Genomic DNA, 13456 nt, shown 5'->3' on the forward strand with positions numbered 1-13456 from the left:
TGACTAGTACACTTATGAATGTTGAATGATATGTTTATTGTAGGGTGGAGAGGAAGCAGATTGTGATGAAGATATGGAAGAAGCTTGTGATGATCATGAAGATGTGGAAGGAGGTTGTGCTGAAGATGTTGAAGAAGGTGGTTGTTCAGAAGATGTGGAAGAAGAGCAAGGAGAAGATGAGGAAGAATAGTTGTTTTATGTTATCTAGCCCAGTTATTAGAACTTTTTTTGGTTATTTTGGGATGACTCTTTTTTGAGAGAAACTTGTGGTTGTACAACTTAAATAGTGCAGGGATCATGGATGAACAACTTAATATGGTTGTTTTGATTTTGAATTTGGGATGAAAAACTTAGTTTCCAACTATTATTAGTGGATGAACTACTATTAATGTTAATTTTATTGTTAATTTAATATTGATATATATATATATATATATATATATATATATATATATATATTTATACATATATATATTATATATATATATATATATATATATATAAATATATATAAATATATATAAATATAAATATATATATATATATATATATAAATATATTTTTGTAATGATACAGAAATAAACCGTGGCAGATAACTGGTTTAGAATGCATAACATATAACAACGGTTTTAAATAGGTGGTCATAACCAAACCGTGGCTATATCTTGAACTAATACTGTGTCGTAAACGTTAAAATGAAACCGTGGCTTTACCATATAGCCACAGTTTTTAAGTCATGGCAAGTACAAACCGCGGCCTTAATCAAGCTACCTAAACCGTGGCCTAAAAAAGCCGCGGTTGTAAAAAAGGCGTGGTCTATACCAAAAAACCGTGGACTTTACTTTAGGCCACGGCCGTATACTCCACAGTTGGATTTCCGTGGCCAAACCGTGGCCTAAGCGTTACGCCACGGTTATTTTGCATATAGCCTCGGTTTTCTGGGCGTGGCAGGAGGCCTTTTTTCTTGTAGTGGAAGATCCAACATCTAATCTTCACCAACAGTTATGACGATGAATCAGATTTAAATTTTGTTCTATATATGTATACATGTGCATAAGCATTTTCCCCTCGGTGTTTTAAAAATCAAGGGGTAAAGTCGTTACTTTTCATGATGCCTTTGGTTAACTCGCTTCTTTAGCCGAGGTAAAATGCATTTCGCGTCTGGGGTTAAAAGAGCTTTTTGTAGTAGTGTGCAAACTCTGATTTGAGTCATATTGTGTTGTGATTTGAAACACTTGTATTTCATTATTCGAATCAAATCTGGTAGAGCCAAATTCTGGATTTCAAAGAAAGTTGTGATTCGATTCAAGTTAAACTTGTGATTCGAATCAAATCACAAAGGTACAAATTCCAACTTTAAAAAATTGTATGATTCGAATCACACAATGTGCATGATTCGAATCAAGCAACTTAACACCTTGATTCAAGTGTTTTAACTTTTGATTCAAGCAATACTCGATAAAAAGACAAAAAGAAATTTGCAAGGCTTAAAAAGGACTCAAGAAATCATGGACTAATGTTCTAATTGATAAAGTCGAACCGAATAGAATACAATTCAAAATAAACAAATTACAAACACGTGAATAATCAAATAATGAATAAATTACAAACAAGCGAATAATCAAATAACACATGCATGCAATTCAACAAAAATGTCAAAACTAAAAGAGAATACTAGACGGTACCATAACTGTAATTTCAATAATATGCTCCAATGTGGAACTCTTAACGAAAATATACCTGTTCGTCAATCTAAACAGAAGAAAAAAAAAAACTCTGGATTCAACCTTCAAATTTAATTTGACCATCTTTATTAAATCTTCTGAACTATTTCAAAACATTACTATATTTTACATGTGCACTTCCTTAATAGTTTAAGGGATAGTTTCTTATATTACTTTATAGAAAAAAAATATAACCACAATTGAAAGTTTCATTTTGTTAGTTACACCTTTTTCTTACCGTGTAAATTTGAAAGAAAAAAAAAAGTCTAAAATAATTTAAGTGATAATTTATTTATAATTGCTTCTCTTAAAAATAGTTTATAAAACAAATATTTTAAAAAAATAAAATCAATTATAAAAAACAAACAAAACAACTAATACTCTTTTTAGAAAGTTTTAAAAATACTCTCTCAATTATTGAATGCAAAAATTTTTGGATCCTTATAATCCAAACAAAAGTGTGAGTGATACTCAAGATCAAGAAAATGGAGAACATAAAATCTTGATTAATTAGGGTGGTCTTGGTCACAATCACAATAAGAAAGACACGTAATGCACGGTCGGAAGGAACATAGTTACAGAAGAAGGGGACCAAAGGCCAAAAATCTTAGAATTATTGGAAAAACAAAGTTAGGACCACAAAAGGAAGAGTGATCCCAGTTTCTTTATGGGGAAGAATGAAAAAAATTAGCAGCAAAAGTTTAAACTTGTTCAAATGAGAATTTTTTATTATTATTTAAGGTTTATTTATCGTGGGGGTTTTGTACTACATATGAGAAATGTAGATAATGAATGGCACATAGACATAGACATATAAAATGGCATTTCAACATCAATCTAGTGCGGCTAAAAGGGAAAGGAACACAAGGAAAGTGTTTTTCTTGTTCTCTCTCCTTCGTCAATTAGAATTTAACCGAGAGTTTGATAAAATTAGATATTTCTTTATTGATCCCATTTGGGGAGGACCTTCAGCGAAAAATCAAAAGTACTGCTATTTTGAAAATGCACTTTCGAAGTAATTTTTTTTCTAAATTTTTCTAGAATTCGGAAATTCACTTCCGAAAATACTTTTTTGTGGTGTTTTCGGAGATGCATCTCCGAAATCACTGAAAATTAAAAAAAAAACGTTTCAGGTATTATTTCGGAAGTGTATTTCCGAAATAAGATGTCCATATATGCAGTTTTCCCTCCTTCACTATTTCATCATTTTCATCCTAAACCCTCTCCAAAACTTAATCAATCTCAATCAATTTTTCGTCTCAAAATCAAGTTTCAAACGGTTGATCATACTAAAGGGAGCATAGGAAGCTACAATTTGAGGTAAACATCATTCAAATCATCTCCTATTACACTACATTGTTGAATAATTAGTAGACTGAAAACTGCGTTGGTTCGGGAGTTCATTTCTGAAATAAATCACCTAACAAATTTCGGAAATGTACTTCCGAAATAAGCCCGGGCAGAAATAAAAAAAAACAGTTTTAACAGCCTTAGTATATTTTTGTATATGTTAGGTATGGTGCATCCGGACAACATTTTTACCGACGATTTGGAAGTTTCGGAAGAGGTTAACGTTGATAAAGAGCCGGTTAACGATGTTAAAACCATGATTGTTGCGGTGGATGTTCGACAACAATTTACAAATGATATGAGCTTCGGTAGTCGTGAACATTTGCTTGATTGGGTTCGAAGTGAATCTACTAAACTTGGATTTGGCATTGTCATATTAAGGTCCGACAATGAAAGTAGTAAGCGGAAAGCTTTTGTCGTGTTGATTTGCGAGAGAGGTGAGAAGTATGTACCAACAAACCGGGTGTTAAAACACGAAGACATGAGATCGAGAAAGTGTGGGTGTCCGTTTAGGTTGCGCGTGACTTGTAGGATTGATTATTTGTGGCGTTTTAGCATCATTTGTGGGCTTCATAATCATACCTTGGAAACCAAGCTACATGGGCATCCAATTGCGTGTCGGTTGTCCCGCAAAGAGAAGAATGTTATTTCGGACTTATCGACAATCAAAGTCGCGCCAAGAAACATACTTGCCGATTTGAAGAGAAAAAAATCGGATAGTGTTTCAAATATAAAGCAAGTATACAATGAACTGCACAATCTTAAAGTCTTGAAAATGGGCACGAGGTCGGAAATGCAACAACTTTTGAAACTTTTGGGCGATAACCAATACGTATCAAGCTTCCGAACGTGTGAGGACAAAGTTACGGTGCGTGAAATATTTTGGACTCATCCCGAAAGTATCAAGTTGTTCAACATATTTCCAACCGTTCTTGTAAAGGATTAGACGTACAAAACCAACAAGTATAGGCTTCCGCTTCTCGAGATTGTCGGTGTGACGTCGACGGACAAGACACTTTCAGTTGGATTTGCTTTTTTGGAATGTGAGAAAGAAGATAACTTTACATGGGTTTTGGGAATATGTAAGTCTTTGTTGGTCGATCAAAAAACTATGCCAAGTGTCATTGTTACTGACCGAGATAATGCTTTGATAAATGCGGTCGATACCGTCTTCCCGACATCGACCGCATTACTTTGCTGGTATCACATAACTTGCAATGTGAGAAGTAAGCTCAAATCCGCGGTTGGCACGAAAGAAAGAAAGGATGACAACAGTAACATCATCAAAGCCGGTGTTATGGTGGACAAGATTATGGCCGCATGGCGGGAGATTTTAGATGCACGTTCCGAAGAGTTGTACACCGAAAAAGTGGTACAATTCCGGACTTTGTGTATTTCTTTGAGTACTTTTTGTCATTACGTCAAGAGTACCATCCTTGAAAAAGTAAAAGAAAAAGTAGTTTATGCTTGGGCGGATCGAGTAAGACATCTTGGTTGCACTACAACCAACCGAGTTGAATCCGCACATGCGGCGTTGAAGAAATGGTTGGGTGATAGCAAGGGGGATTTGTGTCGGGGATGGGACACCGTGAATCAAATGCTCCAAAATCAACATAATGAAATTCAAACATCTTTTGGTCGGAGCAAGACGATTATGGAACACCGGTTTAAGGGCCAAAATATATTCTCGCAATTGATTTACAACATATTCCGTTTGGGATTGAATTTTATTTTTCATTAGGCGAGGCGGGCGAAGACAACGGGGCCGGATAGTTCAAAATGCGGGTGTACAATTAGAAAAACTTATGGGCTTCCATGTGCTTGTATACTTTCTAAAAAGATGAAGTTGAATTCACCGATACGCATGGATGGAGTAATTGACCATTGGAAAAAGCTCTATTTTGATGATTTCGAGCCGCCAAAAGAAAATGATTCCGAAATCACCATCTCCGACGAGTTGGAAGTGATAATGGATAAGTTTTATAAAGCAGATGACACCATGAAAATTCACATAAAAGAATAATTGCAAAAAATTGCATTTCCGAAGACCACCGATTTGAAACCGCCATCTCAATCGGTTAAAACCAAAGGTGCGCCAAAAAAGCCGAAAAGTACTCAAGAAGACACATCAACCAAACGATCTCCTTCCTACTTTGAACATGTTGATGCATTAGTCCCGGATTCACCAACACCAAAGCCAAGTGTAGTGCTAACAAAGGAGCCCGTATTTCGAAGCCGCCGCGCACACCTTCGATCAAAAAAACTCTGATGATCTACATTGATGAGATGCCCCTTTTTATGCAAAAATATATTAATAACATAGTTGATGTTGGCACCGAAGGTAATTATGGATATCGGGGCGTTGTCGGTTTGCTCGGAAAAGGAGAAGAAAATCACATTCTTATTCGAAGGACACTTATATCGAAGTTGACTTTGCATAGGGACATCTACGGCCGCCTTTATGAGAATCATGACAACTTTCAAAAAATTCATGATTCCCTTGTTCCATCACTAAGCGGTCACGCCCCGGTTTCGAAATGGATGTCATTCCCCGAAATTGGCCATCTTATGGTAAGTGTGTTCGATCGGGTGTGTGTCGATTTGACGAGATTTGGATTTTCGGAGATTTTTTTTCTGCTTCATAGTCGCCCGCCTTTGGACGCGTCTAGCCGCATCATTTGTATCAGGTATATAAGATCGTGCCACTTTGTGCAAGTATTTTTGAAACCGGGGTGTCCTATATCAGCTATTTCTTGTGAGTGGACGCCACATCATACAAATGAGGTAGATACTTGGGCGGATCCTTTTGTTGAAAGAATGGCGGAGTTTGAAGAAATGATGAAGCAAGAGCGTGAGGAAAATAGAGAGCGGTAGAAGAACATACCAGTTTTGGATTTAAGCGCCACCGATTGGTTCGGTGAATTTTAGTTTTACCGGACCGTTTTTTGTTTGTAGTGACCGGTGCGTGTTATTTTTTGTATGTATTGTCGTTTAAAATGTAAAATCAAACCGATTCAATACATATATATAATATGTCTATATTTTATGTTGTTATTGATTATGTTATGCTTATGTTTGGTTCAATTTGTAGTTAATTGTCAAAACTCACTGCACAACTCAAAAATTAAAATTCATGTCTGTTTCTTCTTAATTCGGAAGTGTACTTCCGAAATTTGATGAGATTTGGGATGTTTTTGGAAGTACATTTCCGAAACATCCACTGAAAGCAAGATAAGGTTTGTTGGGTCATTATTACTCCAATAAGTCTATAAATACAACTCCAATCCTTTTCATCAACATCAAACCACAAAACAACAATGACACGAACCTACCCCCACCCTGCGTTTGTCTATTTCAGCACTGGCTACCCGACGCCGTTCCAATTTCGCTTCTCGCGTGACACGCCGTTCGCGGAATTTATAATGTCACTCAACACTCTCTTGCAATACCCGGAAAATCGGAAGGTTGTCAAGCTTGAGTACCACTCGCCTTCGCATAACGACGAGGGAGACGTTGAGTTCACCCCATTTGAAGTCAAGAACAACGAGGATTTAGCGGTTTTGTGGTCAACTTTCGACCAATTTTCTTCAAAGGGTCTGATCGAGTTGGATGCGAAATTTCAAAGATCGGGGGCCGACGTTATCAAAATGTTGACTCATCCTCACCTACCCGTGTTTAACAAAATGTAACTTTAATTTTATGTTATGCGATGTTTGTAATTTCCATGTTTCATAATAAATCGAAGCGTTGTTGTTTGTTTCAAGGTTTCTGTATCAGAGGATATTTCGGAAGTACATTTCTGAATTCTTCCAGGGGTGAAATCGGAGATGCACTTCCGAAAACACCCTTTTTTTAAATAAAAAAAGTGTTTTTGAAAGTGCATCTCCGAAATCACCTTTTTTTCATAAAAAGTTGACTTCAGAAATGCATTTCCAAAATAAATGGGCATTTTAAAAATTTCAGCGCGGATGACCAAGAAGACAAAGGAGTCTAATAAGAAATTCTCTAAAATTATCATTAATAACAACAGTTATATATATATATATATATATATATATATATATATATATATATATATATATAAAAGAGGAATCAAATTACACCGAAGAGTTACACTATGAATTATATTCGTTCAATAACTACATTTTAAATAAATATTTTTTAAATTCAACCGTTGGATTGAAACATAATATTATATAGATCATACCTATAAAATTTGAGCTTAATCTACAATAATTTATTATACCATCAGGATATTCAAAGATTAACGTCAAAATAAGCTTTCATATAACATTAATTTTGATGTAATTCAACTTTTTTTCTTCACTCTGTTATTTGGTATTAGTCTCTTGACCTATCATAAAAAGGAATAGTAAATAAATTACATAAGTGGTAAATTACACAAGTAAATTAAATAAGAAGGAATATGCACAAAACGTATATATACAAACATTCTGTTCATTTAGTATAAAAACATAAAATTTTAAGTAAACAAGATAGTTAATGAGAGTTAAACTTACTTTTTGTTGGTCAGAAATGAAACATCGTCTACTTTCTCCAATGTCTTCAAGAAGCAATTTAATAAACAAGCTCCATGAGTTCTTTGTTTCATTCTGAACAACTTTAAAAGCAATAGGAAAATACTGATAATTAGGATCTCTCCCTGCAACAATCATTAATATACCATCATATTTGTGTTTCATATGACATCCATCTAAACTAATAAATGATCGACATGCTTTTGTCAAAGCCTTTTTTATCCCATCAAAACATATGTAGCACCTTTCAAATCTTGGTTACAACCCTAAAGTTGGACAATTAAAGTTGACCTTGAAATTGTTTTCTGATTAAGCCATCCTTAACTCAGCAACATATATGACCATAACAAACTATACTATTTGCTATAGTCCCCTTCTACAATTTATCTAGCAAACTGCCTTATCTTAAAAGCTCTACAACCTAGGATTTCAGTTGCATATCTAAGCCTCACAGTGCTACCACTTTATTTAACTTCATCTTTGTATTATTCTACAACTCATCAACAATAAGCTTTGCAACCCACTATACTTTTGCAATTTTATTGAAGAACTGTCTTTGTCTTCCACACTTGTGCTTATGAAACAATGTTTTGATCATAAATGTTGTGGAGGTTAAAACTCACAAGACAATATAGTTACACTGTTTTTTCCTTACATACCATCCTTCAACTATTTGCATCATTATTTTCAAACCTCACATCCTTACCATTCAAGATATTATGCTATAGTATAACATCCTTAAACTGTTTCAATGAAGAAAACTCCATTTCAACCTTAAAAGTAAAATCTTTACTAAGAATATCTTCTTCATTAAACCTAATTACACTAGGCCAATCATCACAACTGTCATCACTTGTCCCATTATCAAGTACATCAGTCATATAGTCTTCTTCAATGACATGTTCCCTATCCATCTCTTGTGTGATAAATACATTAGTCAATAAATCTTTGATTTTAAATTAGAGACTAAATATTTAGACATGGATTTTTATTTAATTTATTAGTCTAACGATTAAAATTTTACCGCCTAAAAATAAATGAATGGAGTTTCGTATGTTCGAAACTGCATCTGCCTCAATAATCGAATGTCCTTCATTTATCAACTGAACTATATTAACAAAATTAGACATAAATATTTTTTTTAGAAAAATAACAATTGCATTTTTTGTGGTACCAAAAAATAAAATTTTATAAGAATGGAAAATTCATTTAATCATATATTGGGTCTGTTTGTTTCAGTTTTAAAAAAATTAAATTTTTCTTCGTATTTTTGAAAATGGATTTTACAAAACCGTTTTTTAAAATATTACAAGTTTTTTATATTTGATTTTTCAAAATTGAAACATTATTTTTGACATCCTATAACATAAACAACATTATTGAATATCAAAACATAGTCAAAATCACATTTTTTTTTTCAAAAATTAGTATTTCAAACATGATTTTTATAAAAATTTATTTGAAATAGTTTCAAAATTAAGTGATTTTTTAAAAATTTGATATTAAAAAAAATTAATAAAAAGATGAAATACCTAAAATAACATTTTAAAAATAACTATTCAAACCAAATTTTAATAAAAGTTTTTTTTTTAATTTTTTTTACACAAAATTATATAACACTATAAAAATCATATTAGACTTGTTTGTGGAATTATATTGATACCATCTTGTAATAAATAAACTTTTTATTGTTAAGAAAATTATATATATTTATATTAGCTATTAAATAAAATAAAATAAACTTTAAAAAAAGGCCAAACAGACCTTTTAAATATTTTTTTTCCAAAATATTAATTTAAAATATCGTTAAAACCATGTTTTAACACAAATTGGTCAATTGCCCAACAACTGATTTTTACCAACCGTCCGAAGATTAAAAATAGAAAAACATAAACAAAAGTGCAGACCAAATCAAATGACATGAACAAATTCAAATATTAATTTCCACGAAATAAGAAAGTAGCGTAACAGGATCAAGTTACAAATTAAAATTTAAGCAAACAAATTAATCATAACTAAATCAATAAGCATTGACAAAATTGCAGTTGGTTCTGATTTCTCCTTCATCCTCACCGGTAAGAACATCAATGACACCAAACTTCGACATTGAAACCGCAAACTGGTGCTCAAAAACCGACGATGCTGAAGCCATTGCCGAAACCAATGGAGAAGTTCTTTGATCAGAATATAACAATTGATCTGTTGACAACAATCCCATTTTCTTCTTGAGATTTATATAGTACATTTGATCAAATTTTTTCGGTGTTGTCGCATCAAGATCAACATACTCCGAGGCCCATCGACATTTTCTTTTCAAGAAGTTTAGGTATTTTGGATCAATTGATGGGTCCGGTTTCCCTGTGCCTTTGTAGTTGTATAGCCTATATTGAATAGAGTCACATGATGTCCTTCCAATAGTATGTGCCCCTAAATAAGTTTACATTAATATTTAGTCAGTGGCGGAGTCAGGACCCTGATTCAAATTTTGATGCGATGAATATAAAAGAGGTTTACCTGAGAGGACAACCAAGTCGAAAACATTTAGGCCTTTGGATTGGAAAAACTCAATCAAGGAAGTAACGTTTTCATGTCCCTGAGGAATAATTTCGGTTTCACTATCGATAGATATTGTTCCATCTTTTCTTCCATAAGGGACTGCCCAATATGGTCCACCCAATTCAACAGTGGCATCCCTTGCAGCTGTTGTAAGAATGTCTGCACAAGACACTGTCTTAGGACATTGCTTCTCTATCTCGGCCTTTATATCATCAATTACTTCATAGCCTCGCAATGTCTTGCTTGCTTGTGCTGTTCTCTCACTCGCTTCGTGTTTCAATAGAATCGACCCGTCACATCCCTTTTAAAAATACACACAAAATGTTTAAATAAATATACAGTGAACTCTTTAGCATCAACAACTCTAGATTAAAAGTGTGTTAATGTCAGTGTCATGTGCAGTGTCTGTATCTGAGTCATGCAGTGTCTGTGTCTGTGTTTCATAAATATAGACAGTGAAAAATGATTTTCAAATATTATGTAACATATGGTGAGTGATGTTTGATATTATGTACTTACCCTAATAGAGCAATCATGGAAGTGCAACCTTAGGAGACTTGCTGCTAAAGTGTAATCCTCCTTAATCCATTCTTTGACTTTGTTTTGCAAAATGGACTCAAATTGAGGACAACTTTTACGGTAGTAACCAAAGGATAAGAGGTTATCCAAGTTTGTTTCATCTAATGTTGGGACTTGAAGAGTGAACTCAGCATTATTATCATAGTTTTCATCATAAGGTTGAGCTGAATTTGCTGAAATTATGTAAAGAACTAAAACAAGCAAAAATCGGAGGTAAGAATTAGACATTTTTGAATCTCACACACTCCTAATTTGTATGGCTTCTAATTAATACAACTCTAGATATATGATGAGAGAGTTTGATTGTGTGTTATTTATATAGAAAGACTTTGATATTGTGAATATGTTATTAGGATGGAACAAACGTGGGAAGCACCTAATGGAACACAAATGACATGCTAGCATGTTGTGTTATTATTCTTTCATTTTGTTCCTTTCAAAATCTATTACGACTTTTTTTTGATGATATTCTCTTTCATATGACTAGGGTGAGACTTCATTAAATAAATAATTATCATTCGGGGGCATTCCCCTTTGAGATGATTAATTGTGCATAATTTTTGTAATAATTTACATTGACCAAGTGTTTGATAAATGTTCTTTAAAATTTTAGTTTTTTTTACAAAAGAAAAAAAAAAACTTAAATGACGGAATTTGAGTTAAATGATAAAAAAGAAGATGAATATATCTATCATTAATTCAATATATGTTTTTAATTCATGTAAATTAGTAATATTTTTTTAATTTAATTGCTATTTTTTTTTCAATTTCAGTCCATAGTTCTGAGTACTAACTTATATAAAAAAAATAGGGACTAAATTTGAAAATTCATAATTTTGTAAATATTTAGAACATATATTAACTCAGTTATTAGGGAAAAATTCTCTTAATTAGTTTTTAAAAATTTTCTTATTTTTAAAAATTTAATGGACATACACATTTAATAAATAATTTACACAATCGTTTAATAAAAAATTATTAATTTATCAATTATTTAAATTGTTTTAAAATATAAGTATGATTGACGTGATGCTCATCACTCATTTGATGACGGTGTAAAATATTTAAAATTATTTTAACCATTAGAGTATTTTTTTTTCTCATTTCTAATGTTTAGGTTAAAAAATTATTAATAATTTTTTTATACAAATATAATTTTTTGCTTAAGCTATTCTTGTAAGAAGAAGAGAGGTTAAAAATAAATTTGATCAAAGTATAAACTTTAGAATTTAGAATACATGTTAGGTAGTAGTATTATTGTTGTTATTTTTAAATTATATATAAGTAAGAAGGGTCGGAAAAAGAAAGGCCCGAATAAATAATTCAAGGGCCCATTGGATATTTGCAAAATCAGAAGGAGTTAAGAAGGAGAATTATACTTTGCACCTCCATTATTGAACATTACACCTCTACACATTGAATGAAATAATAAAAAAGCACATTTACCTACAATTTATTTATTAGAGGTGGTTTATATTATTTTTTAATGAAAATATGAAATTTACCTACAAATTTACACTTGTCATATTTTATTAGAAAATAGTATAAACCACAATTAAAAAATTGTATCTAAATTTTCTCCATAGTAAAATACTATTTTAACAAAAAAAAAAGTGAAATTGTAAAAGTAAAACTAGATTTTTTTTAAAAGCTTTGTAACATTTGATATTTGCATGGAATTTTCTGAATATACACAAGTAAGAAAGTTATTTTCATTTAATATGTTTAACAGGCATTTTTCCTTCCATTTTTATAGTTCGACGAGTACAAGGAGATTAGCCATCTGTTAGAAAGGACTCATATGGAATCCAATTTTCTTTATCAACTCCATTTGTGTCGTAAAATTAGAAAAAAGATGCTTTTAATAGTCGTGATCCCAAGGGAATCACAAAGGATTTTGAATTCCCTCACAAAGGCCAGACTATTTGAGTGAAGTTGTGAATGGTTGACATTGACTACTTTCAAAAAGCCGACCTCAAAGGTGGTGAAAAGAATTCCCAACCCGAAAGTGGATATGAAACTTGCGTACATGAAGAAGTATTATCCCCCCACCCCTTATGGACACCTCATACAAGCCTTCTTTCTCTCCACACAAAGAACCAGAAAGACATTCTCTTCACTTCTAGTGGACAATACGTACAAAGCATTATGAAAATCTTTTACCCTCCCCTCATTACTAAATAGGGAGATGAAATTCACCACTTCATCACAAAAATAGTCCAAGCTTGTCTCTTAGGCTTCCATTTGTGGAATTGTTGATCTTGGAACTACTACGAAAAAGTAATATCACAAGAGTTGGAAAAGGGATACCGCAACGTCAGATCAACCGTTGTGAGATAAGGGATGGTTGTATGTATGATGCTTTCGACCACGGTCGTGCGACCGTGATTATAGGTCAAGTAGCACGCTACCTACAACAATAATTGTATTAAACAATCGTTGTTGTATATCTTTTAATAAAATAAAAAATGCAACAGTAGAACAACAACAGCAAGAACAACATGAACAACAACAACAATAACAACAATAACAACAATAAGAACAACAATGACAACGACAACAACAACAAAAAGAACAATAACAACAACAAAAAAAATCAATAAATTCGTTAAACATTAAATCTTAACAACAACAATATTAAATATTTTATTTGACACAAAAATAACTAACATTGTTAACTTGAATCCATACTTTCCTTGTCTCACTCAA

General features: G+C 32.5%; 1 protein-coding gene across 1 annotated transcript; it reads right to left on the reverse strand.

Annotated features, from left to right (window-relative positions):
- Positions 1-9462: 9462 nt before the first annotated feature.
- LOC131611364 (peroxidase 7-like) lies at positions 9463-11056 on the reverse strand. Its single transcript, XM_058883404.1, has 3 exons — positions 10688-11056; positions 10127-10469; positions 9463-10039 (listed from the first exon to the last, which is right to left on the reverse strand). The coding sequence occupies exons 1-3, from the start codon at positions 10973-10975 to the stop codon at positions 9633-9635; spliced, it is 1038 nt and encodes a 345-aa protein (XP_058739387.1). The 5' UTR covers positions 10976-11056; the 3' UTR covers positions 9463-9632.
- Positions 11057-13456: the final 2400 nt, after the last annotated feature.

Source organism: Vicia villosa, linkage group LG6 (assembly GCF_029867415.1).
Source record: "Vicia villosa cultivar HV-30 ecotype Madison, WI linkage group LG6, Vvil1.0, whole genome shotgun sequence".
Lineage (NCBI taxonomy): Eukaryota > Viridiplantae > Streptophyta > Magnoliopsida > Fabales > Fabaceae > Vicia > Vicia villosa.